We start from the raw sequence: 25638 nt of genomic DNA on the forward strand, positions 1-25638 counted from the left end.
ATGAAGTTTAAAAGATTGTCACGGCACCTGGCATATTTCAGCAGAAGTTTAAAATTTCAACCAATCCAAATACAGTTGACATAAGGAACCTTGAAGTCTTATTGTGCTTGTACAGGAAAACCGTGCTATAGCTTGAATGGCGATGGTGGCTAATGCTCAAGAATTCTATCTTGTGCAGATACGAACCAACTAGAGGTGAATTCCTCAACATTCTAATTTTTCTTCGTTTCTCAACAGCTAAGTGCTTTGTTGGCAGTGATGCTGACAGTCAGTGACCTCATTCAAACCTTACTTTTATCCAAGAGGCCATTTTGTATATATTGAAATTCAAACTTGGCTTCGAGGTTTGGGAGAATAAAGCAGAGGAAATCAAATCGAGGTTGAGGGGTGAATAAATAGTTTCTTTTGTTTTGTTCCCCCTAGCCTCAGAGTCATGTTAGAATTTTAACCCCTTTAACTCCCAAGGTCTGATTTTTGATTCTCCCTTCTAGCTAATAAACAATTTCTTGTTAATAAGTTATGAGAATTTGGTGTTAGATCAAGATAACAACTTAAACCTGATAATTTTGAGTATTCTCATCACCTGTTTACTGGATATTGTATGAATATTATAGGGAGAAGTTACATGTTAATCACTTCTGCAAGCTAAAGGGTTAATTTATTGAAATTGGCCTATTACATGTACTCTTCAATCTTTCTAACTTATGTCTCACCTCTATTCCAAAAGGTCTTCCCCAGTCTCACTCCAGTTTGACCCTTTAACCTCATAGATCTGTTAATTGGTTTCCTCCGCCATTACATTGTAAATGAGTGATGAGAATTTGGTGTTATAACAAGACAACAACCTTTACTTGATAAGGTCCATTGCTCTCATAACCTGTTTGCTGGATAATGTATGGATATTATAGGGAGAAGCTACATGTTGATCACTTCTGGAAGATAGGGTTTAAAGCTCAGAAATTAACACAGGACTGTCAAATGGACTGTTTTTTTTTTGCACCTTTCATCAGTCATCCTATAGGGGGAAAGGGATGTGGGCAGACTTAGCTATCTGTAGAGAATTCATTAGGAGATTTACCCCCATACCCATGGTGAGGGGAGAGAAGTGAAGGAATGGGGGCTGCTTTGGCTGGTTAATTTCTATCATTGCTGGAAAACACCTGTTCAGCACAATTAATACCACCACACCATACATAGGATATCATTACTTGTTTTGATTTCATCAATGTCTGACGGTGAGACATTTTTTGAAATACCCATGAAGAATGTTGTCAGAATTCCTTGGGGTCAATGTCTTTACAACAGATTAAAAGAGTGTAAATTATGATGAAAAGATTATGATTATAATTTGAATAATTTTTTATTTCAGAATTTTTAGACCAGTTCTTTGTTATCATTTAATCTGCCTGGGGACAAAAAATGTGTTCCATTTTTTATTTCATTTGAGCACAGATAAAATAACCTCTAAGGTAAGGGTCATTTTGACATCCATCTTAACCATTTAAGTCCCAAGATCTCCTTGTCAATTCTCCTATTTTAGCTACTATACATTTCCTTGTAAATTAGTTACAAGAATTTGGTGTTGGATTAAAATAGTAACTCCTGCCCGAGAAATTTGAGTATTCTCATTACCTATTTGCTGTATAATGTGTAAATATGACTGGGAGAAGTTACATGTTAATCACTTCTGGGAGTCAAAGGGTTAAAGGGAGTTTACTAAGTTGTGACTGTTTTAGCTACCATATAGCAGAAGAAAAATCATTATAATGACTAACTTTGCAGCTTAAAAGTTTAAATAATGGAGAATGTTATTATGTTTTTATGACTCACCATTTATGGTCAAAAGTTGAAGTGACACAAAGTGACAAAGTATGAAATATGTGATGTTGCTCAAAATGTTGTAATATTCAGTTTTCCCAATTCTTTCTGGCGACTAAAATTTTACTTCTGGTTACCATATTGTGACTTTCAGTTGCCAAATAATGGCAATGGACAAAGTTTCGCTTGGAGCCTTGAAGGCATGAATACCAGACAGCATGAGCAAAAGAATTCTTTCACTTTCTATATGAACTCACCTTCCAAGGTATGTTGACTAGACTCATGTTAAAGGGGGTAAGTTTCTAAAGAAACCATGGTGCTGCATCAATAGGAGATATAACAGAGTAATTTAGTGTTATCAACTGAGTTTATAACCTAAATTGGCCACTGTAAAGAGTTCATATAAGAGGTCACTCTTATGAAGGGCTCAGGGCTCCCCAAGACACTAGTTTTTTGCAGTTTGTCTTGTGATCTTGCTTTATTTCATTAAATCCTTCAAATCTTGACCCTCCAAAAGTTGTTACACGCATTAAGTCTTGAGCCATCTTATGTCAGTTGTATTGTTATGGACATTTGAGAGGAAACAGCATAGCCTATTGGTGTGCATATACAAGGCCCTAAGTTAAGATGTTCAGTTTTTTGTCACTCAGTGCCACAGGAATCAGACTAAGCTTGATTTGTAATGTGCCATTAGGTTCATGTGGCTTGTATTTTAACCTGACAATATTTGGTGGCTTACTGTTTTGCATGCAAAACTACACTGTTTGGGAGTATCTCATAATATACTCTGAGTCAATCAAAATGCCAACATTTTGCCTAGAAAAATTTTAATTTTCAGGTTGTAATTCATGTACATTGTAAAATAAAGGACACACATGTTCATTGACTTTTTAAGTTTTCAAACCTTTCTTTCAAGAGTTACCATTTAAAAGAATCATCACAGAGCCACTATGTTACTGATGTCTTTCTTGGTGCTTGCAAATTCCAAGGTGAAATAGTTGTCAATGGTATTTTACTATCATTTACTGACTGGATCAAATTAAACTTGGGTGACTCAAGAGCTCTTAAACCTTTAACTTCCAGATCAAATTTGTAATTCTTCTTACTGTCAACCATACAATTCTTATGATGTTAGTTCAGAGAATTTAGTATTGGATCAACTTATTATTCCCAAATTGATATTTTTCTTTATTCTTATGACTTATCTGGTAGATATTGTATTGATATTGTAAGGAGAAATTCTGTCTTGGTCACTCATGGGAGTTAAAGGATTAAAGCTAATTGCCTTAGCACACAAAAAGAGGTGTTACAGTTTCTTTGAGTTGTTCAGGCAGGGTTCTGAATCAAAAGAACCAGAAAGTGTCTGTAAACAGTGCCTTCAGTCCTGAAAGAAAAAGTGTTTTTAAGTCTGAGTCTGGGCAAACTCACTTTCACATCAATGTTTTTGCAGTTGTTTGCAATAATCATCTTCTTAAAGGTGAATTCAACTCCTCATAGAACCACCAAGCATGGGAAGGTTAAGGAATTAGACCGCCCTTTAGGCAAGATCTTTCATTTAGAGATCATGTCATCTCCCCCTGGATGATTCCTTCTGTAAGATGTATTACACCTGAACATTCACAGTCCATGTTAAAATCCTGATTAGTTGAAACTAGTTGTAATTTTGAAGAGGAAAGAAATACCAGAGCAACATCTTATTGATGTACCTCTATAAATTTTTAAATGTTAGATTTACTATTGGAACATTCTCTATGGTCAGACTGTTTGTGGGTCATAAGAGGGCAAAATGAAAGGTGGCTATTTATTTTTGGTTTATTTTTGTCTTTTTTTTAAAGTGTTTTTATTTCATTTTGAAACCCAGATCACTGCTCCAAACATGTCCAACTGATATTTAACCTTTAACTCCCATGAGTGACCAAGACAGAATTCCTCCTTACAATATCAACCAGATAAGTGATGAGAATAAAGAAAAATGTCAATTTGGGGATAATTAGTTGATCCAATACTAAACTCTCTGAATTAACATAATAAGAATTGTATGGTTGACAGTAAGGAGAATTACAAATTGGATCTGGGAGTTAAAGGGTTAAGTGTTGTTTTGGATTTGACAGGAAAATCTGGTAAAAATCAGGTATCTGCAGAGGAAACAGCCTATTTCCTATCCCATTTCTAGTAAGGAGTAAGGAGAATTACAAATTTGATCTAGGTGTTGTTCTAGGTGTTGTTTTGGATTTGACAGGAAAATCTGGTAAAAATCAGGTATCTGCAGAGGAAACAGAACCTATTTCCTGTCCCATTTCTAGTTATTCACAGAAAGTTTTTTTTTACCCTTTACACCCTAACATCAGTATGCATATTCTCCATACTGTTCTCTACACATTTCCTTATGGTGCTGACAAGGAGAATTTGTTTAACAGCCAAGAACTTTTTTGTTTGATGACCATTTCCTATATTCTAGTAATGTGTGATTCAGGAGTGATATTGTCAGGAGAAATTAGATTCTAGGCACCCTTAGGGGTTATAGGTTTAACACTTTCAGTCTCCCTACAGTGGTGATGACTTGCAGATGTTGGTAATTATCTCCTTGCCTTGCTTTGCATAATCAACTTCTTGCCACACATTATTTCAAATTGAAAAACATGAAACTTTATTTTATTAAAGATAGCACAAAAACTACACTTCTACCGGGTAACAATGCCTTAGATGCCTTCAGTTTTGAAGGTCGTATTAACTTAGTTCGATTAATGACTTTCAAAAAAGCTACTTTTTTTGCTGAATTTATTCAAAGGCCGATAGATTACTGTCATTGTAATTCGCATCTCATGGAAACATCTGAAAAGCACTATTTGAAATGCTGCACTGTTAATTTAAGTATTATCAATGACATGTTCTTGTTCCTTCTCACGAAAACTTTGGAGATCAGCCTAAAGTGAGAAAGCACGGTAAATTGAATGATTTCCTACAAAAAAAAATTAATCTACATCCAAACAAGCTGTAATGTTTCGAACAAGCTTCCAATAAAATGAGCAATCAGCAACCCAACTTTTGATGCTTTTTCTACTTGTTACTACTCAATGAAACTGACAAAGTTTCCGACACCCAATTTCTCTCTGTAAGTTTATATTTCTTCCTAGGTCATAAAGACTTAAGAGAAGATTTTTGTAAACAAAGTGAATATAAAGAACTGACGGACTATAATTGACTCAGCCGTAACTAAATTACTTTCAATTATCTAATCATTTTATTGACCTAAGGATTTTGAAAGTAGCCGATAACACTTGTACTTTATCAACTGACTAGTGAACTGGGTCTTTCCGTAAATGGCCAAAATAATAAAATACCAAGTTTTTCGGAAACGAGCGGTAAAGGCGGCTAATTAATGCACTGGGCCCAGTTGCTCAAAGGCCGATTAGCCCTAACCCAGGGTCAAATTTTAATTCAGGTTTCTTTATTTCTTTGTTCTAAAGTTTTTTGGGGAAAATTTTCACTAATCTTTTTAGAACACCAATGATCGAATTTTCTCTTAAAGCTTTGAGACCTGAACTCAAATTTCACACTAACCCTGGGTTACCTTAACATAGCTTTGAACAACCCGGGCTAAACAAACCTTTGTGACAGTTAAGAGATTTAAGGGTTCAATAATTCCTACAATCAATTTTGCTTGCACTCGGATCTATCTCGATCGCGTGTCCGATCTGAGCTACGCCTGTCCCTGTCAGATGCTCTGGTTCTGCTGGTATCGGCGTCGCGGTCTTTGTCTCTGCCGCTGCTGTCTCGGGTATTGTGGCGGTCTCCATAGCGAGATCCTGAAGTTCTGTCAGATGGTCTCCCTCCACTTCTTTTGTCCTCTTCTTCTAAGACTGGGGTGCTGCTCCTCAGCTGGGTGGCATAGTCGGGTTCAGACTCTGTGGAGACTTTAGTGGTGGCCTCCACGGTCTCGCCAACGTGATCTCGAGGTTCACTGGTCCTGCCACTTCGTTTGCCGTGTGGGATCTCCTTACCAAGAAGCTCACCAAACTGAGAGTGCTCTGAGTCGCTCCTGCTGAGGTCGCTTGACCTTGAGACGTCGCCGTTAGGAAGACTGCTTTCACTCGTCGAGCGGTATAGCCCAACAGGTCTGTTCATCAACCCTTCTTGATAGGATAGCATTAAACTATGCTGGCGGTGCTTTCGTCGCTTGTCTACGTCCATGATCAAAGTTGTGGAAGCCTGATCGCTGGGAACAGATGTAGCCAGCTGTTCTCGTAAATCCTGGACCTGCTTATCATATTTCTTGATTAGGTCGTCTTTGTCCTTAAGCTTCTTATTCAGGATGTCTTGTTCAGCTTCAACCTCAGCAATCTTTACCTTGCTAAAGTTCATTTCTTCAACAAGTCTGTTGTCAAGCTTGTTTTTGTCGTCAGTCAAGGTCTTAATGTATTCTTTCTGGGTTTCATTCTGCTTCTGAAGGTCGCCGAGAGCAGATTTTCCAACCTCCATTTCTTCCTTAAGACGTTCCAATTTCATTTCTACTTCGAGCTTCTCTTGCTGTAGTTTTTCAATTTTATCGTCTTTCTCCTGGACCTCCTTTCTGAGCGTATCGCTTTGATCTCCCACAAACTTCGTAATTTGCACAGAAAGCTGCTTAGAGCTGTCATCGAACTCGTTTAGTTGTTTCTTTAACTCTGCCACTTGGTTTTTGTACTCGGTTATGTCTTGCTTGGCTTGGTTCAGATCGTTTTGTAACTTGTTGTTTCTGTCGTTAAGTTTTTTCTTCTCCATAAGCAGTTCATCATTTCCTGATTCACCACTTCCTCCTTGTTTTTCTAACTGATCTTGCAGTTCTTGGATCTCTCTCTCAAGCTCGTCAATCTTGTTACCATCCCTCTTGGTATCGTGTTCCAGCTGGGATAACCTGGTATGGAGGAAGTTGTTCTCGTCTTTCAGATTATTGATCTTCTCTTCCAGATCGTCATTCTCTTCCCTCAGCATAGAGTATTCTTTAGTACCTTTCTGTATTTCGCGCTCTAGCTGTGCAACTTTCTCTGACAATTCCTTGATTCTCTTTTCCTTTTCATTGTGGAGATCTCGCGAAGGCCTTCTTTCAATTGTAACTTTGGTGCTCCTCTTCAAATCGCGCTCCAAGTCGGCTTTCTCCTTAGCTAATTTTTGCAGCTGTGCTTCCAAATCTTTAACTTCAGTGTGCACCTCTTTCAACTCCGACTCAAGTTTGTCTTTATCATCCAACAGAACTCTGTTCTCTTTACACTGATCATCATAGTTTTGGTTCACCAGGTTAAGCTCGTGGCGTAGATGATCGACGTCTGCATCCAGCTTCTTTATGTCTGCATCATTTTCTTTAAGTCTTCTTCTGGCTTCCGTTAGGTCCTCTTGAATTTGCTCGTTCTTGCTCTGCTTGTCTTCTAGTTCATTCTGCAGCATTTTAACTTGATCCTCAGCCGCTTCTAACTCGATTTGCAATTTGTCTTTGTCTCTCTTTATCCCGTCGACGTCATCGTCAAACATCATGGGCGGGGCACTTTCTACTGCTTGCACTGTCTGAACCTGAATAATGTCATCAGCTGGTCTGTTCAAACTGTCTTTCAGATCAGCGTTCTCACTTTGAGCCTGTATCAAATCACTGCGCATTTTCTCGTTGTCGTCGTTTGCCATCTTACGACCTAACTCTGCCTCGTGAAGCTTGAGCTCTAACTGCTGTATATCTAGTTTTAGCTCCTTATTCTCCGCCATCAATCTTCGATTTTCGGCTCTAACGTCTTTCAGCTCGTCGCGTAGCTCCCGAATGTCTTTTTCCAGTTCTTCTTTGTCCTCGGTCAACGTGTTTACTTGATACTGAAGTTCGCTATTCTCTTTGACGAGCTTGTTGTAGGATCCTTGTTGATCCCAAGTGCCTTTCTTCAGCTGTCTAATCTCGTCTTTTAGCTTGTCGTTCATGTTGTTCACTTCAGTTACCATCTTTTCTTGTTGAGCTTCTTTTGTCTTGAGAATGTCAATGTCGTGCTCTACGGTCCAAAGTTTGCTTTTAAGCCTTTTAGCTTCCTTCTCTACATCTGCCTTCTCATCTAAAGCCTTTTGAAGTGCTTCAAGGTCTCCTTTAACGTTTATATCAATCGAGTTTAGAGGTATAGTGTCAGTCATGTCCTGGTTCTCGAGCTCCTCCTCCAACTCAGCAATTCTCTTGTCACGATCAGCAAGTTCGTCTTTTAGATCTGCGATTTCGTGCTCCTGGCTTGCGTTGGTCTTTTCGAGTCTCGTGATTTGTCCTTTAGCTCTTTTAAGTTCTTGTTCTAGAGGCGAGAAATTATCCTGACGCCACTTCAACATCTTATCTTTGTCTTCCTTATGTCTGTCCCTTGATGTTTGTAGCTTGTTTTTCAGTTCTGCTTCACCGTTTCTTAATCTATGCAGTTCATCATCCAAAACATCCTTTTCCCTCTTTTGCTCGTTCAGTTCAGCCTCTAACCTCGCCATCTTGGTGCGATAAGCGGTCATATCACTTTTTGCTCTCTCCTTCTCACGCACGGCATCTTGGCAGCTTGCTTCCAAGTCTTGATACTTTTTCCTGCTCACAACATCTTGGTTCTGTTTGGGAACGTCCACTGTGCTCAGTTGATTTTGCAGGGCTTGAAACTTCATCTTTAGCAGAGAAAGGTCATTTTCTGCTTTTTTCTTCTCATATTTAAGCTTCTCGTCAATGACCTTTAAATCTGAGTTTCGCCTCTCCAGGTCAGCACAAACTTTTTTAAGTTTCTCTTTTTCATCCTCCAATTTTGCAATTTTATCTTCCAAGCGCTTGATCTCACTGTCTTTTGACACCAGTTGGCGTTGCAGATCTTCAACATCCCTTTGAGCTCTTTGGTAATTTTTCTTCGTTTCCTTGAGGGTAGCTTGCAGGTTTATAACCTCGTCCTTAAGACGGTCTCGCTCTTCACGTAATGTATCGGACGGACCTGACGCTTGTGAAATCTTGACATCCTTCTCTCGGAGTTCTAACTCGAGTTTCATCTTTTCGTTGCTGATATCCTGGTATTTTTTACGGTATTCCGCAAGCTTATTTCTAAGGTCCTCTAGGTGTGCATCGCTAGCTCCAGATTTAGGAACAACTGCAGAGCTCTTAGCAGAGAGCTCTTTCCTCAACTGCTCTATGATTGCTTGGAGATCACTGATCCTACCTTCAAGTATCCTCTTTTCGTCATTGGCGGCTTTTAGGCTGACATTAGCTTCCTTTAGTTGACTGCGCAAGGCCTCAATCTCTTTTTTTGCCGCTTTGAGTTTATCCCTGTAGTCATCCACTTCACGTTGTGCTTCCTCCAGAGCTTTATCCCTCATCTCAATCTCAACTTCCAGCCCGTCGGCCTTCATTTTGTACTCCTCCCGCTGATGCTCTGTATCATGCAACTTCGCTTCCATGTCTTCCAACAGGGCTTGAAGTTTGGCAAGGTTGTCCTGTGCGATACGAAGCTCCTTTTGTAGCTTTGTATTCTCTCTGTCCTTAACGTCAACGTCTTCCCTTAACTCCTCGATAACTTGCTTCAAGCGATCAGAGTCTTTGTCTCCGCTCTCTAGAATAGCGTAAAGCTCGTTTATTTTGCGTTGTTTTTCAATAACGTCGTCATTTTTGTCTAGAAGGTCTTTCTGGGCTGCGTCCAATTGCCGCTGTAGTGCTCTCAGTTTGGCAACTCCAGCCGCTTGCTGTGCCTCAGCAGTACTTAACTTGGTCTGTGCATCGTGCAGTTCGTCTTTTAACAGCTCGAGTTCGCGTTCAGCAGATTGATATTTGTCGTTGACTAAATTGAGCTCGTCAATAGCCTCTGGTAACTTCTTCTCAAGTTCCTTTACACGATTTTCTGAATATGTAAGGTTGGACTCGAGGCGGTGGTTTTTACCTTCAGAATCTCCCAGCTTGTTTTTGTAATCATTTAGTTGCTCACATAAAACATCGTATTCCATTTCACCCCTTTTTAGCTTTTCCTTGAGATCCGCATTTTCGTCTTCAAGGTCAGTTAAAGCATCTGGATCTGAACCGAAATCAAATCCTGGGGCTGCTGCGTATGTTGTTTCAACGTTGGTGACTTGCATAGGCGCAATATTGATGACATCTTGCTTCTCTGCCAGTTTAACATGGAGATCTGCATTCTCATCTTCAAGCCTGTTTTTTTCATCTCTCAGCTCCTCTAAGTCTTTTTCGTCTCGCTGAAGTTCCAGGTTTAATACCTCGATTTTATCCTCCAGGTCCTCGATCTTCTTACGGTTTATTTCGATTTCGTTCATCAGTTGTCTTTTTTCTGCTTCCAGTTCGTCGTTGTCTCTTTCTAGTTCCTTTCTTATGGTCTGGGACTCAGACAACTGATTTTCCAGATCGTCCACTTTCGACGTCGCTATCCTACAGTCTTCCAAAGCACGATCTCTCTCTCCTTGCATGCGGGTTAAGTTCTTCTTTAAATCCGTCAGTGTTGTTCGTCGAAGGTCATTCAGTTCCTGAAGCGCCTTTGCCCTCTCCTCTTTCAAAGACTCGCATGTATTTTGGCTTGACTTTAAACTAGACTCCAAGAATTCGATCCTTTTTTCTAAATCAGTTTTTTTCACTTGCAGTCTTCCAACATGGGCATTTCGTTCCTCCTTTTCTTTGTCATGAACATCAAGGGCAAGGCGGAGATGTACATGATCTTCATCAATGGCGAGCAGTTTTTCTTGTGTCTCTTCTAGACGACGGTGGGCCTGGTCTAGCTGACTTTGTAGAGATGAAATTTCATTTGCATCTGCTACGGACTTGGTTTCCAAAACTGTTATCTGTGTTCGAGCCTCCATCAGCTCCTTCTTGGCATCTTCCTTTTCGCGACTGCTTCTGTCTAACATTTTTCTGAGATCATCTTGCTTCCTCTGCAGTGTACTCATATTGTGCTGAATCTCGATTACTTTCTCTTGAGCTTTCTTAGCGTCTGCTTCTGCTTTAGGAAGACGGTTCTCAAGGGGCTGAAGCTGTTCTTTCAACTGATCTTCCCGAACCTCACTCTTCCTGAGTAGTGACTCCAGCTCGTGAACCCTTTCGTCAGGTGTACTGCGAATCCTTTCTTCTCTGAAGCTTTGTGGAGGTGCGGACTGAACGACAGACACATTCGCCACGGCAGACTGCATACTGTTACCCATCTCCTGAAGCTGAATTTGAAGCTCTTTTACACGATTACGATTAATTTCATTGGCACTTTTATGAGCCTCCACCTCTTTTCTCAAGGACGTAACTGTCTCCTCCAGAGTAGAGACCTTACGTTTGAGTGCGTTAAGCTGTGAATCTTTGTCCTTCACATCTGCCTCTAAACGGCTTATGATGCGGTCTTTCTCCTTTATCTTGTTACGAGACTGTTCAAGCTCTGGTTTCATTTTCCGTAGTTTGTTTTCCAATTCGTCAACTTGACTTTGTAAATCATTCCTTTGCTTGATCAACGCCTTGTTGTTTGCCTCAGCGATGTTCAACTTGTACGTCAACGATTCAACATCTTGTTGAAGCAGCTCTTTTGCATCAATCTCCTCACGTAGATCTTTTTGTAAGTCGTCAATCTTGCGTTTCTGCACTTTGTTACGGCTATCTATTTCTTTGTTCTCAGCGCAAAGTGTCTCATTTCTTGCTAATTGCGCCCTTAGTTCAGGTCTCAAGTTCTCTAGTTCTTCCTCCAGGTCCTTGCATTTTTTGCTCAATGAGTCTAAAGAAGCTTCGTGCTTCTTCACAGCCTTTCCAAGGGTGGAGTTAACTTTGATCTGTTCTGATAAATCAAGGTGTTTGTTGTTGTAGTCTGTTTTGCTTTGAGTGAGTTTCGTGTTCGATTGACTAAGGTATTCCCTCAGATTGTCGCGTTCAAGAGTCAGGGTTTCCACCTTCTTCGACAACTTCTCGACTTGTGGGGCCAAGTCCTCCAGTTGCTCTCTCAAGTCCGTATTGGTATCCATAAGCTCATCTTCTTCTTTCTCCAAAGCGTTGATTTTGTTCCTCATGTCTGCTGCTTTTTTCTCCCAGTCTTCGTTTTCTGCCCTTAGAGAGTTCAGCTCTCTCTGCAATGAGGCGATCATGTTTTCAAGGCCTTTGTTGTCGCTGTTAAGGTGTTCTTCAACGTTTTGCAACCTTTTATTTTCATTTTCAAGCTCGTAGATCCTTTGACGAAGAGCTGTTAAGTTATTTTCGAAGTCTTGTGGCTGGTTCATTGTGTATGTCACTTCGACTGGTTTGAACACATCTTCGCCACCTGCCCGTTTTGGCTCCATATGCTGCAACTTTTCAAGAACGCCAGCAAGTTCAACTTCAGCATTATCCCTTTCCTTAGTTACCTTTTCTAACTGAGCCTCAAGCTTGCCGATTTCGTTGTCTTTGCTGTCCATCTTTTTATTCAAATGCTTCATTTCATCATCTTTATAGTCGCTGTCGGCGCGAGCACTGGAGAGGTCTGCCAGACAGTTCTCGTACTGTGACTTTAGTTCGGTCAGTTTGCTGTTAAGCACGTCAATCTGGTTGTTCTTCTGAACCAAATCTTTTCTGTACTGCCCCGCCTCTTCCTGAGCTTGAGCAAGCTTCTTCCTCATATTATCAGCAACCTTGCGATGCTTGCTGCTTTGGTTGGACCAGTCTTGAACTTGGGACTCAAACACTACTTTGTCCTTAGAAGTAGTGTCCAAGTCGTCTTCCAATCGTAACAACCTCTGTTGGTAATCGGCGTTTTCTTTTTGCAAGCTGTTCTTTTCTTCTTCTGATTCTCTTAACTTACTCTCCAGCTCTCCAATTCTTATGGAGACGTTGTCAAGATCCCTTTCAACGGCTTCTTTCTCCTTTACATTGCATTTGTGATCGCTGTCGAGATCGGAATATTTTCTTTGCTGTTCCAAAGTGTGCTCATGGAGATTTTCCTTCTCTTTTTCCAGCTGCACTATCTTTAACTCCAGCTTAGAAATGGTGACTTCTCGGTCAGCAATATCTCGTTCCAGTTGTTCAATCCGCATCCTTAGATCTTCAATGACCTTGTCTTTCTTACTCATTTCCTTTTTGTCATGATCAATGGTCCGCTCTGCCTTAGCCAGCTTGTTTTTTAGGTCATTGTACTCATTCTTCAATCGCCCATAATTTCCTTTTTCATTCTCAAGCTGCGCTGAAATCTTGTTTTTTTCTCGATTTTCGTCATCGTACTTTGCCTCCCACTTGTTTATATCCTTAGAAGCTGCATCGAGTTTCCCCTTTAAATCGTAGTTCTCTCCTTCAAGGCGCTTGACCTTCTCATTTAAATCTTGCAATCTTTTCTTCAACATTTCATTTTCATCTTTGAATGGATCACCGAACGAAAACATAGTAGGCGTCGACTCAAGAACAGGCTGAGATTCTACCACTGTGATGTTGTAACTTTTTTCCTCTGGTTCAGAAAGTCGCCTGTTTAATTCGTTTTCAAGATCTTTTATCTTTGCTTCATAAGCGCGTAGCTCTGCCTCCTGTTGGCTGTTCTTGTCTCGTAGTGATTTTTCTAACCTTTGCAAGTTGGACAAGGTATTTTCTGCTTTATCGCGGGCGTCTTCGGCCATTCTGATCTCACTCTCGGCCCTAGCGAGCTTTTCGACGAGCTCGTTCTTCTCCTGGCGTAGCTTTTCATTGGTCTGTTCATCCTCGTCATGCTGGTCTTCAGCCTGATCAAGCTCTGCCGAAAGTTGGCCAGTTTTCTCCTTAAGGACCTCCAGAGCAGCTTCAGACTTGTTGACCTTCTGTTTGAGTTCCAGGATGGTGTGATTTTGAAGATCATTGATGATGTTTTCCAACTTCTCAACCTGTTTAACTTTGGTCTGAAGCTCCCCCTTGCTCGAGTCGGCCTTCTTCTGACTTTCCACTAAGACCTTCTGCAAGTCGCCGATCTTGCCGCTTTTCTCGCGGAGTTCTTTACGCAACTTCTCGTTTTGAGCATTAAGATCTTCTTTCTGAAGCGTCAGGCTATCTTTCTCTCGATTGTACTTTTCCGTGGATAATTCCAAATGTCTTTTAGTCTTGACATTTTCTTTCTGGGCCTCATGGTACTTGTTCTCGATGTCGTAGCTATATGCCTTCAGCTCTTCATACTCGCGTAACAATCTCTCGTATTCGTCAGCCCACTCATGATTGGCCTCTGTTATCAGACGGATTCCAGATTCTTCATCCTTTACCACTGTTGAAGTGACAGGATTTGAGGGCAACGTCCTCCCAGAACCTTTACGCCGAGTAGACATGGCGCCTGACGTAGTTTCTTGTTTTATCGCTGAGTGGACCCTTCCTTGACTTGCAATAAGATGAGGTCAGAAAAACTGCAATTATAAATATTGAATTATTAATACCATATTAAGTTTTTCTAGGAATCACCTTTGATGAAATGTAAGTGTCGTAGTTAATGAGCTTTGTATCACTTAAACCTTTAACCTCTAATAGTGACTGGCATCTAACTTCTCCTTACAGTGTAACCCCTGAATATTCTCAGAAATATACTCTCGAGTGAAAGAAGTGAAGACAGCAAACGTGAAACGTCGTTTGCCGCAAACGCTATGCTTAACCTCTCTAGTAGATCATAGACGATGCCAAAATGTGGATAGAAAATAAAGTGGTTCTCGAGGTACAGCTGAGTATGTCACTTAACACATTCTGACGTCTTTTGTGGTCTACTACTGAACTGAAATCCAAGGCAGCATGCCCATGAAACAAAAAAAATTGTTCGTGGTGACATTATCTGTACGTCTATTCTCCTGGACCCTTATTTCATAAAAAGTAATTAGTTACAAGACCCTTGAGGCTCTTGACGCGGGTCTTTTTAGAGTGTAAGTAATTTCTTCTTAAAGGGACGTATAGAGCACTCTGCGATTGAGTGTCGTAAAACCAAAACCAAAGCAATCACAACAGCTAATCATAGCTTGGAAAATATCACCAGGAGCCAATCAGAATTCGAAGTGAAAACAAGCAGATTGCATGAAGAGCAGGAAAACGAAAGTTACCAAGCCGCGATTGGTTTTAGTATTGAATGTGATTGGTTGGGCAAAAGTTTTATCGACCAATCAAATGATGAAATAAAACGAAGCCAAAGCAATCCTGGATTATTTTCGGCGCTCAATTTAAAATTTTTCTAAATCTCAAAGCAACCGAAAGATTGTCTGGGGTAACCTTCGGGCTTATTTGTTGATACGATAAATCAAATCAAATATCAAATAGTTTCTACAGTTTTGTTGATTTTGTTTCCCATGGAAGTTGACATCTTTCCACCAAAGTATGTGTCAGAAATCTCTCCTCTCTACACGAGACTTTCTCTACGAACTTTAAATGATTGTAATTAAATTTGAGTTAATCAAAACGACGATTTTTTTGCTCAACGCAGTAATATCTTTCACCCCTTAACTCTTAGAGGTGATTAACAGGTAACTTCTCCCCATAATATCCTCACATAATACAGCAAACAGGTAATGAGAATACTCAAACTTATCAGGTAGGGGTTGTAATTTTGATCTACCACCAAATTCGCGTAACTAACTTATAAGGAAATGTATAGCAGCTAGATAGGAGAATTAGCAATCAGATCTTGGGAATTAATGGTTTAAATAGCCAATCATTTTGTCCCCGTTTAGAGGAAGATGGGTTTGAAATTCCGTGAATTCGATTTATCGTCTTCAGGATACGATAGACCTTCGCGGGTGTTCTTCGCGAAAAAAATTATTGACGCAGTGTTTGAAGGCATTCACCCTTAATTTTATACATCAATGGAAAGGTTATCAAATGTGCTATCTAGCAAAAACATTTTCCGCGTGAGCTTGATCTATTAATAAACCGACTGAGGCGCGACAACTCGAAACGGATGATTTTTATTTGATTAATCGGGTAACATTTATGACCGCATAGATGAAACTTCTGCACAATTTTAATCGGGAGGGATAGGTCTTCCAAATCGTGTGGGGTTTTTTCAACATCGTTATTGGTTGCTTTGCAATTTAAAGGAAGCTCGCAAAGTACTCTTTCAAACAAGAAACATTTTCGTGAAATCGAAGTAGTTTTTGTTGCTTCCAAAGTTTTGCCAACATTCACGCATTCCACATGACAAGCTTTTTCAGCACTCTGAAAACCAGCAATACCGAATGCCAACAGAAAGCGGAGTCTCTGGAGACTCTCAGCAAAAACATTTCAGCTCATGACACGTCCTCGTTCGATTCACTGGCCGGTAATTTCGATTTAAAGTTTTTTTTTTAATTTTAACGAGGCTTAATCACGCAATCATGAGATTTTCTAGCCCTTCTTTTGTTTTGAATTATTTTTCTCTGTTTTTTATTTCCTACGATGACGGCAAATGCTTTTCCTCTGTAGAATTGCATAGTTTTTCATCTGTTTTCGGGGGGCAAGTTTGGATATCGCACTCTTATAAATTGTATTATCAATAACTTACAACCAATAATACACGGTACATTTGGATCCTTTTGAAAAGTTCGTGTTATTCTACCGCTACATGCTCTGATGAGTAAGTCTGATTGTTTAGGTTAATTTGCAAAAATTAAACGATTCAGTGACCACACAGAGCGGCGAGTAACTATTTTCCACGTCAGCTGATTACAGAGTAGGTTAATGATGTAAATTCTTTGCAGAATAATGAAAGGAGCGGCGTGAAATGTGTTCAAAAAGTTTTGCGTGAAGTTATCTTTCTTGATCTCATTTACGCTCTTTGTTAGTTCAACGAGCTCTTGTGGATTCTGCGATTTTTATACGAGCTTGCGTGCGTGTTTTCATAATTCTATACGTCGATTTGCACACATCGCAATTGTTTGTTGTTTATTGGAACGTAGAAATGTTAGAAAAAAAGGGACGCTTTAAGATTGCATCTGATGTCACGTCCACGGAAAAACCATTGTGGCTAAAGCTAGGATTCCATTTCGCAATCGTGTCTAAGGGCGTGAATGTGAGAGTGCAATAAATGAAGTTGAATTTGGTGGAGACTTGATTTCATAAGCGACGACAGCAGAGAAATTTTTTTTTTCGAATTCTAAAGCTATTCTCGCTATTTTAGGCAGAAGAATTTTAATCGTCGATGCCCCATTGATCAAAAATACCGCTGAATTCGTATTTTTCACTCATTGCATTGTTTGCTTTGGGCCATCAGATTTTAGAAATACCTTAAAACCTATTACAGCGTCATTAGATCGAGTTGGACGATGGAACAAAGATCATGACACAAACTCACGAATTTTCGCCTCTGTTGTGCGGACTTAGTTATATTGTCGGTCTATGCTTTCGTATTTCATGGTTAGATTGGCTAGAAATTTGCGTGATTTTGCCTTCTGCTAGGCGAAAAATCTCGAGTTTCTTACAAAGTGTTAAGGAAATTAAACCACTTGTTTTCCTTCTTTTGTACTTGTCTCAGCGGAAATCTAGCTGGAATTGTAGGGAGGAGCTACTGACAGAATTGCCTCGTTATGCAGAAAGTAGCTAAATTTTTCACCCGAAAAAAAAAAGCAAACAGTGATCGATAATGCTCATTGGAAACGTTTGTCGAGCTCAGGAAGGTTACGAGTTCAAACAAATTACGAGTGTTCGCTAAGCGACTTTAATGAAAGGATTGAATAAGAACTCATTTGCCTGCAGCGGTAATCGTTACCATTATAATAAAGACACTTCGAACTTGCATTTGCATACACTCTTGAGCTTCTTCATCGAAAAACCACGCCACGCGCACGATTTTATCGAGAAGTTTATGTGAAAATGGCAGCTGTGGGGAAAAAGCACTCAGCCAACAGATTTTACAAAGTTTTCAGACTTTAAGATGGAAAGCGATTACATATGCATGATGTGTTTGGCATTATTCGACCATGAAACCACCGAATTTCAGCGAAAAAATTATATCTTTATTTCGATAATACTGTTTGTTTAGTCTGGCTCGACGAATTTATTCGGCTGAAGAGGAAAAGGTATCGGTTGTGTCAAAAACAGGTACACTTAATCATAGTTAGTAGAGTCTCCTCTACTAACTATGACTTAACTTAGGTTTTCTCTACGTAAACAGAATGAGTGTCATTGTCCTTTGTACAATAGAAACTTTCATAATTACAGAAGTTATCAACAGCTATCCTGAGAAAATTTTCAAAAACTATTACCTTACTCCTTGCAAAAACATTTTAAGTGTATACGTCTCGGAATTAAACACGATAGTTCTTGGGATATCTTCGAAGTTCATTGTTCCAAAGCGAGATTCCTTCGAGAAGTTTTGATCAATTATTGCGTTACATTCTTTGTGAAAGGAAAATGAAAAGACTTCAAAACACCTCATTGAGAAGTTTCTAGTGCTGTAAGTGACTTAAATTGCAATGCTATTCAGAGGCGACTTCTAGCTTACGGTCTCAGACTGAAGGATCTTCTTGTTAGCCGATCGATTACTTTAATAAACACTGGAGGTTTTCACGATACTTGAAAATTTGATTAAGTAGGCACTGTGGTTTTTACGTAATCTTACGCCCTGCAGAAATATTGAACTTTTTATCGGACTTGTCGTGGTTTTCGCACATCAGGACTGAATGCGCTTGTAAACTTTGATTGTAAGAATGTGCTAACATCTTTGATAAGTAAATAGACCTCTTAAAAGGAATCCTACCACCCTGCTGGGAGAATGTAAGATATGAAACTTTCTTTCGAAACTTAAATATGCTGTAGGTGGGTGGATTTATCGCAGCTTTTAGATGGCTTTGGCTAAAGTAATTGGATCAGTTCGAAAATTTCACTGTACATTTTGGCGGTTTATCGGAAAACATAATAAATCCTAATGTTTCGACAAACTAACTAATTTAATACACAGTGGCGAGATCAATACAAGATAAACACTTCTTGTGACACCCGATTATGAACTTCTCTCTTTGGAAATTCTTGATGTTGTAATCCCTGAATGAAAGATTGAATATCGCCTAAAATAATATTGAAGCGAGTCAAGCACTGGGTTAACCACCGCCCCAGTTTGGTAAGGTAGAAATTGCTGCAAAGTGTGGCTAATAAAATGTTTCAAACTTACCCAAAACGCCACTGTTTTTGCTGTTCGTAACGCGCCAATCGATGAAATCGCTGGATGAAATCGGGTAATCGCAGAGATGAACTCACGTGAATCTCCTCGCAGAGCAAAGCTACACGCACAATAGAAGGCAAGCTTCAACTCGAAACATGGCGAAGAGTTGGCATTTATTATTTTTCTTGTTCCGCGTCGCTTCCAAGGGACAAAGAGAGGAGCATGATTACAAAAGAATTCTAGAAGGTTTCGTTTTAAAACCCAATCAAAGCGCTCGCCATTGAATAGGCTGAAAAGGCTCAGCGGAGCTAAAAAACATTCCAAAAATTTTTTCCTCCCATGGGCTTTTTGCATTAATAAAAGACATGGTTGGTGCTTGCGAAAACCTTTCTCTTTAATATAGTAATTTAAAGACAATGGTTAAACACTAATTGTTTTCTTTAATCCTTGTTACGAGTGTAACCCTCTAATCAGCCCAAATAGTGAATCTGTAAAGACATTCCGATGGAATACAACGCTTGAAGCTCAGGTTGTCTGACACGATCAAATTTCAAACCTTCGTTTAATTTTCATCTTTAAAACCCTTCGCGTTTGTCCATTTAAATTTTTTGACCCGCTGTTATGCAAATGAAGTCCTGAATGACTAACTGGAGTGTTTCTTTATTTGATTTTCGGTTATTTGAATTCGATTTAGCAAGAAATGGCTTGATTGGCAGGTCAAATACTAATAAACGATAACGTGATTTAACAGAGATCGGTTAGTATTCTCAAGTCAATTGATTAATATGGATATGGTATGTACTAGCGAATTTCTTCCAGACGGGCATAAAGATCCAGATCAATAAGTTAAGAACTTTTACGTGAAGTTATCGATCCTGATTTCCGTTGCAATGTTTGTCAACTTTTTCATTTAACAAAGAAACCCATACCTTTTTTGTCAATCTGCAGACATTGTGTAAATTTATTGTTTATCGGCTCCGTTAGGCAGGTCAGGACCAAAATAGATCGTGGGTTTTCGTTCGAAATGAAATTTTTTTTTTGTTTGGCTTTGAAAAACATACTTTCGACCTTTAATTTCCTTTCGAGTTTCGTAATCCATAAAGGGAGTTCGCGCCGGGCTAGTATTCATTAGGCGGTTGTTACTAGCCGTAAAACGTAGGGAAATATAAATCACATTTAAACTAGTTTAGCAAAAATTTACCCCCCTTTTCGAAGGCGTAGGTTTCAAAGGAAAGCCGTCACAAACTTGAAAATATACCGCTGTCCGACGAATAGTTCCTACAGGGAAGTCACGACAGGGGCTCCCTGCCAACTCAAAAGACATGTCGGATAGAGGAAGTCGCCAGATGACAAAATTCTTACGAAATAGTGTTTTTTTCATGACGCCATGCATAGCTGAAAAAGGGCTTTCAGTAAAATTTTGAAATCTTGAATATCTCCGTGTGATAGTAACTCTGTAACCCCTCAGATGTGATGAGTAATTCTCTCATTTCGCCGAAATACATTTCTATGTAAATCATTTGTATATTCGCATTACAAATTTGCTGGTTATTAGAATTTGCATGTTGATCACCTCTGGGAGTTAGAGAAGTCGAGTTGAAGTAGAAAACGGTCTTTGTGCGCTCAGAGGGCTTTGAAGTTTGTTGCATTCCGTCAAAATTAAAAATAAATTATCTGTAAACCTCTTTAGTCCTAAAAACATTTCTTGTACAGTCACTTTTCTCATTTCAGTCGTGATGATGTTGGAAAAAAAGAAGTTTAGAAGACGGAACCGCTTTTAAACGCAACATTTGCTTTCGTTGTTTGTTTGCTTCCATGAGCTTGGACGTTTCTAGCTTCCAAATTTATCCATACATCAAAGAAATTTACCATTCTCTGAATAAATCTGGGAAGGGACTTGAGTTCGGTGAGATGTCATGGTCAATATTTCGCAACAAACTTATTACATGTAATTTTTAAAAACATTTCAGAATGTTGTGAAATATAGAATGGTCGAATGATTATAATCCCACCAGTGAAACTCCACTGTTAACGCTATTCCGATACAATGATGATGTTTATGATTTTAACACTTTAGATTGTTTACTTTGTTTACGTAAGCTCTCGTCAAGTTTAGATCACAATGCGTTGCCCAATATTATCGGCTTTCGTTGTTTGTTCCAGAAACTTTGGACGTTTCTAGCTTTTTATTGCATCAAAGAAATCTTTTCTCTGACGCACATGCATTGGAGGTAGAATGAAACTGTGGCGGAACTTAGGGTTAATAAATTGTCATAGTCAATACTTTGCAAAAAAATTTACATGTGATTTTAAAAACGACCTAGAATATTTTGGACTGAAAAGGGTCACGTGATTACAATCGTTCTAGAAGAAACTCTGACCCAGAAACATTGAGGCGGAAAGAAATAGGGGGAAGACTTAGCTTAGTGAGTTGTCATGGTCAATGTTTTGCAACAAATTTGTCACATGTGATTTTAGATACATTCCAGGTTATTTCGGACTGAAAAGGGTCAAATTATTACAATCCTTACTGAGATCATTGGTTTTATCAGCTGTGTTGATAATATAAATTGGCCATCGATTTTCTAATGCTGACGTTTGGAGTGTTAATCCTGACGTTTGGAGTGTTAATCCTTTAATTTGTCAGATAGCTCATCGATTGTCGTTTTCGTGATTTTACCATAAGGTTACTGATTCTAACACTTCAGATTGTTCAGTTTGTTTAAGTAAGCTGTCGTCAAGTTTAGAACACAATGCGTTGCTCAATTATTAGTCAAGACAAGAGTCAGACAGTGACGAGAAATGCAGGTAATTTAGTGTTAACAACTGAGTCGAAAACGTAAATTGGCTGCCGTAAAGAGTTAAAAGGCTGACGTTTCGAGCGTTAGCCTAACGCTCGAAACGATAGCCTTTCAACTCCACGGCGGCCAATTTACGTTTTCAACTCAGCTGTTAACGCTAAATTACCTGCTACACTCTCCCACTGACGCAACACCAAAGTTTCTTTAGAAACGTACCCCCTTTATTCAGTGACGAGAAATATCTGTTAAGATAAATCAATTCGCTGTCTTGTCTTCGCTTATTTTTCTTGTATTTTATCAAAATCTATCAAATTAAGTCCTCAGACAATCTACTTGGTTTGTGAAGGAAGACATTTCACTTTTACTAAACTAGGAACTTCCTTATTCTATTTGGTATTCAGTATATTTTTGGAACAATTTTTCAGTTGAGTATCAAAAGCAATACGTGATTACAGGAGCTTTCTTTACTTTGCTCTGAGACTGGTCCAGAAAACTTGAGCCTCTCTCTCAACCATTCAGATGGAAAAATTAAATTTCGGCCTGGTCACTTATATTTTCTCGCACTTCAGGCAGTTTTCTTTATTTTCTTTGTTTTCTCACCGAAATTCCCTTTCTCTGCTTGGCCGTTGAAATAGTCGCGATTTTGGTTTTCTCGAAACTCAATCGAAAAGAGTTCGTGGAAGACACTTCAGAAATGTTTACATTCTGAAGGAACTCATTACGATATGTCAAGTTATAACCCACCTATTAATTTTTGTGCGATTTTACTATACATCACGTGGTGCAAAATCACCGGACAGTTATCATGTAATAGCCCCCGTCTACGTCGATATTTTTCTTCAGGTTATTTCCGTTAAAAAAGCAAACAAAAAAACAAACAAAGCCAGCGGAAAAAAAGGTAGCTCAAGAGTTTCACTTTTTCATCTTCATCACTCACCTGGAAGAAAAACGAACTCGTTTTGCCGAATCCAGCAGTAGCAATATTAAAAGGCTGATCTCATATGCTGCTCCGGAAAGTAAAAAAGTCGACAAAATTTGCTGTCAACTCGCGTTACCGAAATTAATGGGAAATACATACAATTATAATAGAAAAACAAAAAAAAACCTTGTGGCTCTTTGATATGTCGGCTGACAATGTCCTTGGCCGAGAGATGGTCCTCAGAATTTCACACCTGTCCTCGAAGCTTCGCTTATCAGGCAAATATTAATTTTTCGGACAATATCTCAGCCGTCGATGTTATCAACCGACATACCAGCTCCCTAAAGGGCTGAAAGGGTTTACTTGCTAATTATTTTACACGTTGTGCACAACTCTTGGTCGATATTTATTTTCTCTCCGTGAAATGGCCCCGGAGCTGTTTGGGGGGATTGGGCAGCTGAGCACCGTTTTGGCCTTTCGTTGCATATGTAACATAAATAGATAACTGAATTAGAGTAAAAAATACCTTAAAATCATTAATATCAAATGGCAACTGGTACAGGAAACAAGAAAAATTTCCCAGTCGATGTCTAGCCGCGACAAAAATAAATATAAATTAGGTATCGAGTTAACAAAAAGAGGAATACAGTCAAGTCTGTATTTAGCGGTCACCCACTGGGAATGGCGGGGTAATTAACTTTGGGAGAGAAACATGTATTATAAAATTACTGGAAAGATTATTCTTCGTTTTATTTTAGTGGTTCATCCTTAAGTAATCGTTCGGTTCAGGTAGAAGAAATTACAAACTTGGTAAAGGGTGACCGCGACAGCTCAATAGAGGTGACCGCTTCATAGAAGTGAAAATTACAATGATAAAGGGGATATAAATTCGGGACTTTGTCAACCGACCGCTTAATACAGGTGCGACTGAATTTTGATTAGAATTGAGTTAACGGTGTAGGGCTCTCCATTCCCAGTCACACGTGCGTCATCAACTTGCACCCCGCTGTTTGGTGCATTATATGAAACATTTTATAAACTATAAAAGGCGAAAAGCCTGCGTTTTAGAGTGCGAAAAAAAAAATCCACACTTGATTAAAAATTGACCGACTCAGAAACGTCGAGTTTGTCACTAACAAATCTACGCCTAGTGACTCCTGTTCTTATACTGTCTACTAGAAAATAAGAGCACGTCCCGTAGAGCTTCGTGAAAGTAAAACCAAAGGAATCAGAACGTCTAACGATAAAACAGAAAAGTTGTCAACGAGTACTCAATGTAGATTCATGTCAAGTGCCTGAAGCGCAGGAAGACGAAATAACTATGTCGCGATTGTCTTTGGCTTTGCACCTGATTGGATGAAAGCATGGCGTGCGTTTTCTGGACCAATCACAGAGCGAAGTAAAGGAAACCTACGGTAGTTCTGCATTCATTTATCATCTGATGAACGATTGCTCAATTGACCAACCTGTGACAAATTTCGATCATTTCGATGAAAGAGGTATTTCCGGACTATGTTATCAACAATGTAGCTAATTACTCCTTTCACTCCCGGAAGTTACCAATAAGTAATTTCTCCTGACAGTATCATCTCAACTTCGAGAAAGAGGGTAATGAGAAGAAAGGAAAATATCAATTAGGGTGTCTTGCTTGATGTAGCTCCAAATTTTCAGAGCCAAACTTTTAGAGAATATGAGACGTCAGCTTTGCGAATACACTCCACTTTTGTTTATCTTTACTGAATTTCAGCTGACAAAAAAAAAAACAACCAGGGGAATGGTGTGGCTGAAACAGAATACTTACATGACACTGCACCCTAATCAAATGAGAATCTAATAATGTTTTTTCCTTCTTGACAGAGGTCTTGATCTTGTCGAATCTTATCTACTAAGTATTCAACTTATCGAAATGTCTCTTTGAATACATGATGAACCATATTCTGTTCTAGCAGAATCTCACACTTTAAAATGTTCTTCGTAATCTCTCAGAGTTGTTTTACTTAACAGATTCCTCTCTCAATGTTTAATTTTAGCTATGAGTTATCATTGCTTTAGGCACAGACAGCTCAACTTGCGGTTAGATCGAAGTGATATTAAGTACACATTGGGAGTTTTCACTTATGCGGGAAATTAATCTTTCAATTTTAGTGAAGAAAAGTGAAGCTATCCGAAATAGTATGGATTTATTAGAACATGGACTTACCTTATTTAAAAGTATCGGTGCTTTTTAAAGTGCTTTTCGCTGTGTTCACAGTATGTTTCATATGATCGGCCTGTTTCGGGAATACCTCTGTTCATGGACGCTTATTAATGCAAGGTTTACCTCTGAGTTGTTTATTCTGTGCGATTTATTCGTTTTTGTCTCATGGGGGTAATTTAGCGAATAGGAAGCACTTTTTGAGTGCCTTGTTTGCTTCGATCCGATTTAAATCTCGAAGGTGGAACTAAGAAGAACACATTTCTCACGACCCTTGACTCGTGTATTGTGGGGGGGAACACGTCCTAAAGCTCTCATTGGCTGAAATGTTGACGTTGGGTGATTTGTGTTCCTCAGTGACTAAGTTTACAGAATAGCCTCTTGAGAAGGGTTTAGGACTAATTAATTAGGCTACGATGTGTAACGTGTGGGCGAGTTACCTTCGAGCCTTGTCCTAAGAGAGAGTGCACAAAAATTGCGACAACTCGTGGGTTTGAAAATGGAATGACCAAAATTTCAGCACCTTTGTCCAAATGACAATCGTTCAACGTTTTTAAAAGATACAGGAAAGGATGTTAACATCACCTGAAGCTTTCCAAAGGAGACATATCAATTTAGTTGAAGCAGATTTACATCAAATTAAATATGCGTTTAAACCTTTCACACTTGAGCAGCCTTTCTCCAGGCGGGAGTTTGTTTCGCAAAACTGGACCAGCCCGTGATGTTCTGAGGCGCAGTATCAAAAATTCCAACATGGTGAATGACGAACTGTCGATAGTATATATGGCCCAGAATTGGAGCCGGAAGGAATTTGTCGCTTTCAGATAAAAAGCCGAGCGCAACCTATAAAACCAATATACGTAAGATGCATTTTTTTTTTGCTAAAATTATGAAATTTAT

At 39.2% G+C, this 25638-nt stretch overlaps 1 protein-coding gene across 2 annotated transcripts; it reads right to left on the reverse strand.

Moving 5' to 3' along the window:
• Nucleotides 1-4441: 4441 nt before the first annotated feature.
• LOC113681945 (uncharacterized) lies at nt 4442-24941 on the reverse strand. Of its 2 annotated transcripts, none has more exons than XM_089210902.1 (2): nt 24745-24941; nt 4442-14118 (listed from the first exon to the last, which is right to left on the reverse strand). In XM_089210902.1, exon 2 carries the CDS (start codon nt 14041-14043, stop codon nt 5470-5472), a length of 8574 nt encoding a protein of 2857 aa, XP_089067028.1. In that variant the 5' UTR covers nt 14044-14118; nt 24745-24941; the 3' UTR covers nt 4442-5469. The 2 variants fall into 2 exon arrangements, with proteins under 2 accessions (XP_089067028.1, XP_089067027.1); XM_089210901.1 differs by lacking the exon at nt 24745-24941 and adding an exon at nt 18834-19146.
• Nucleotides 24942-25638: the final 697 nt, after the last annotated feature.

The sequence above is a fragment of the Pocillopora damicornis genome, chromosome 6, assembly GCF_964200805.1.
Source record: "Pocillopora damicornis chromosome 6, jaPocDami1.2, whole genome shotgun sequence".
Taxonomy (NCBI): Eukaryota; Metazoa; Cnidaria; class Anthozoa; order Scleractinia; family Pocilloporidae; genus Pocillopora; species Pocillopora damicornis.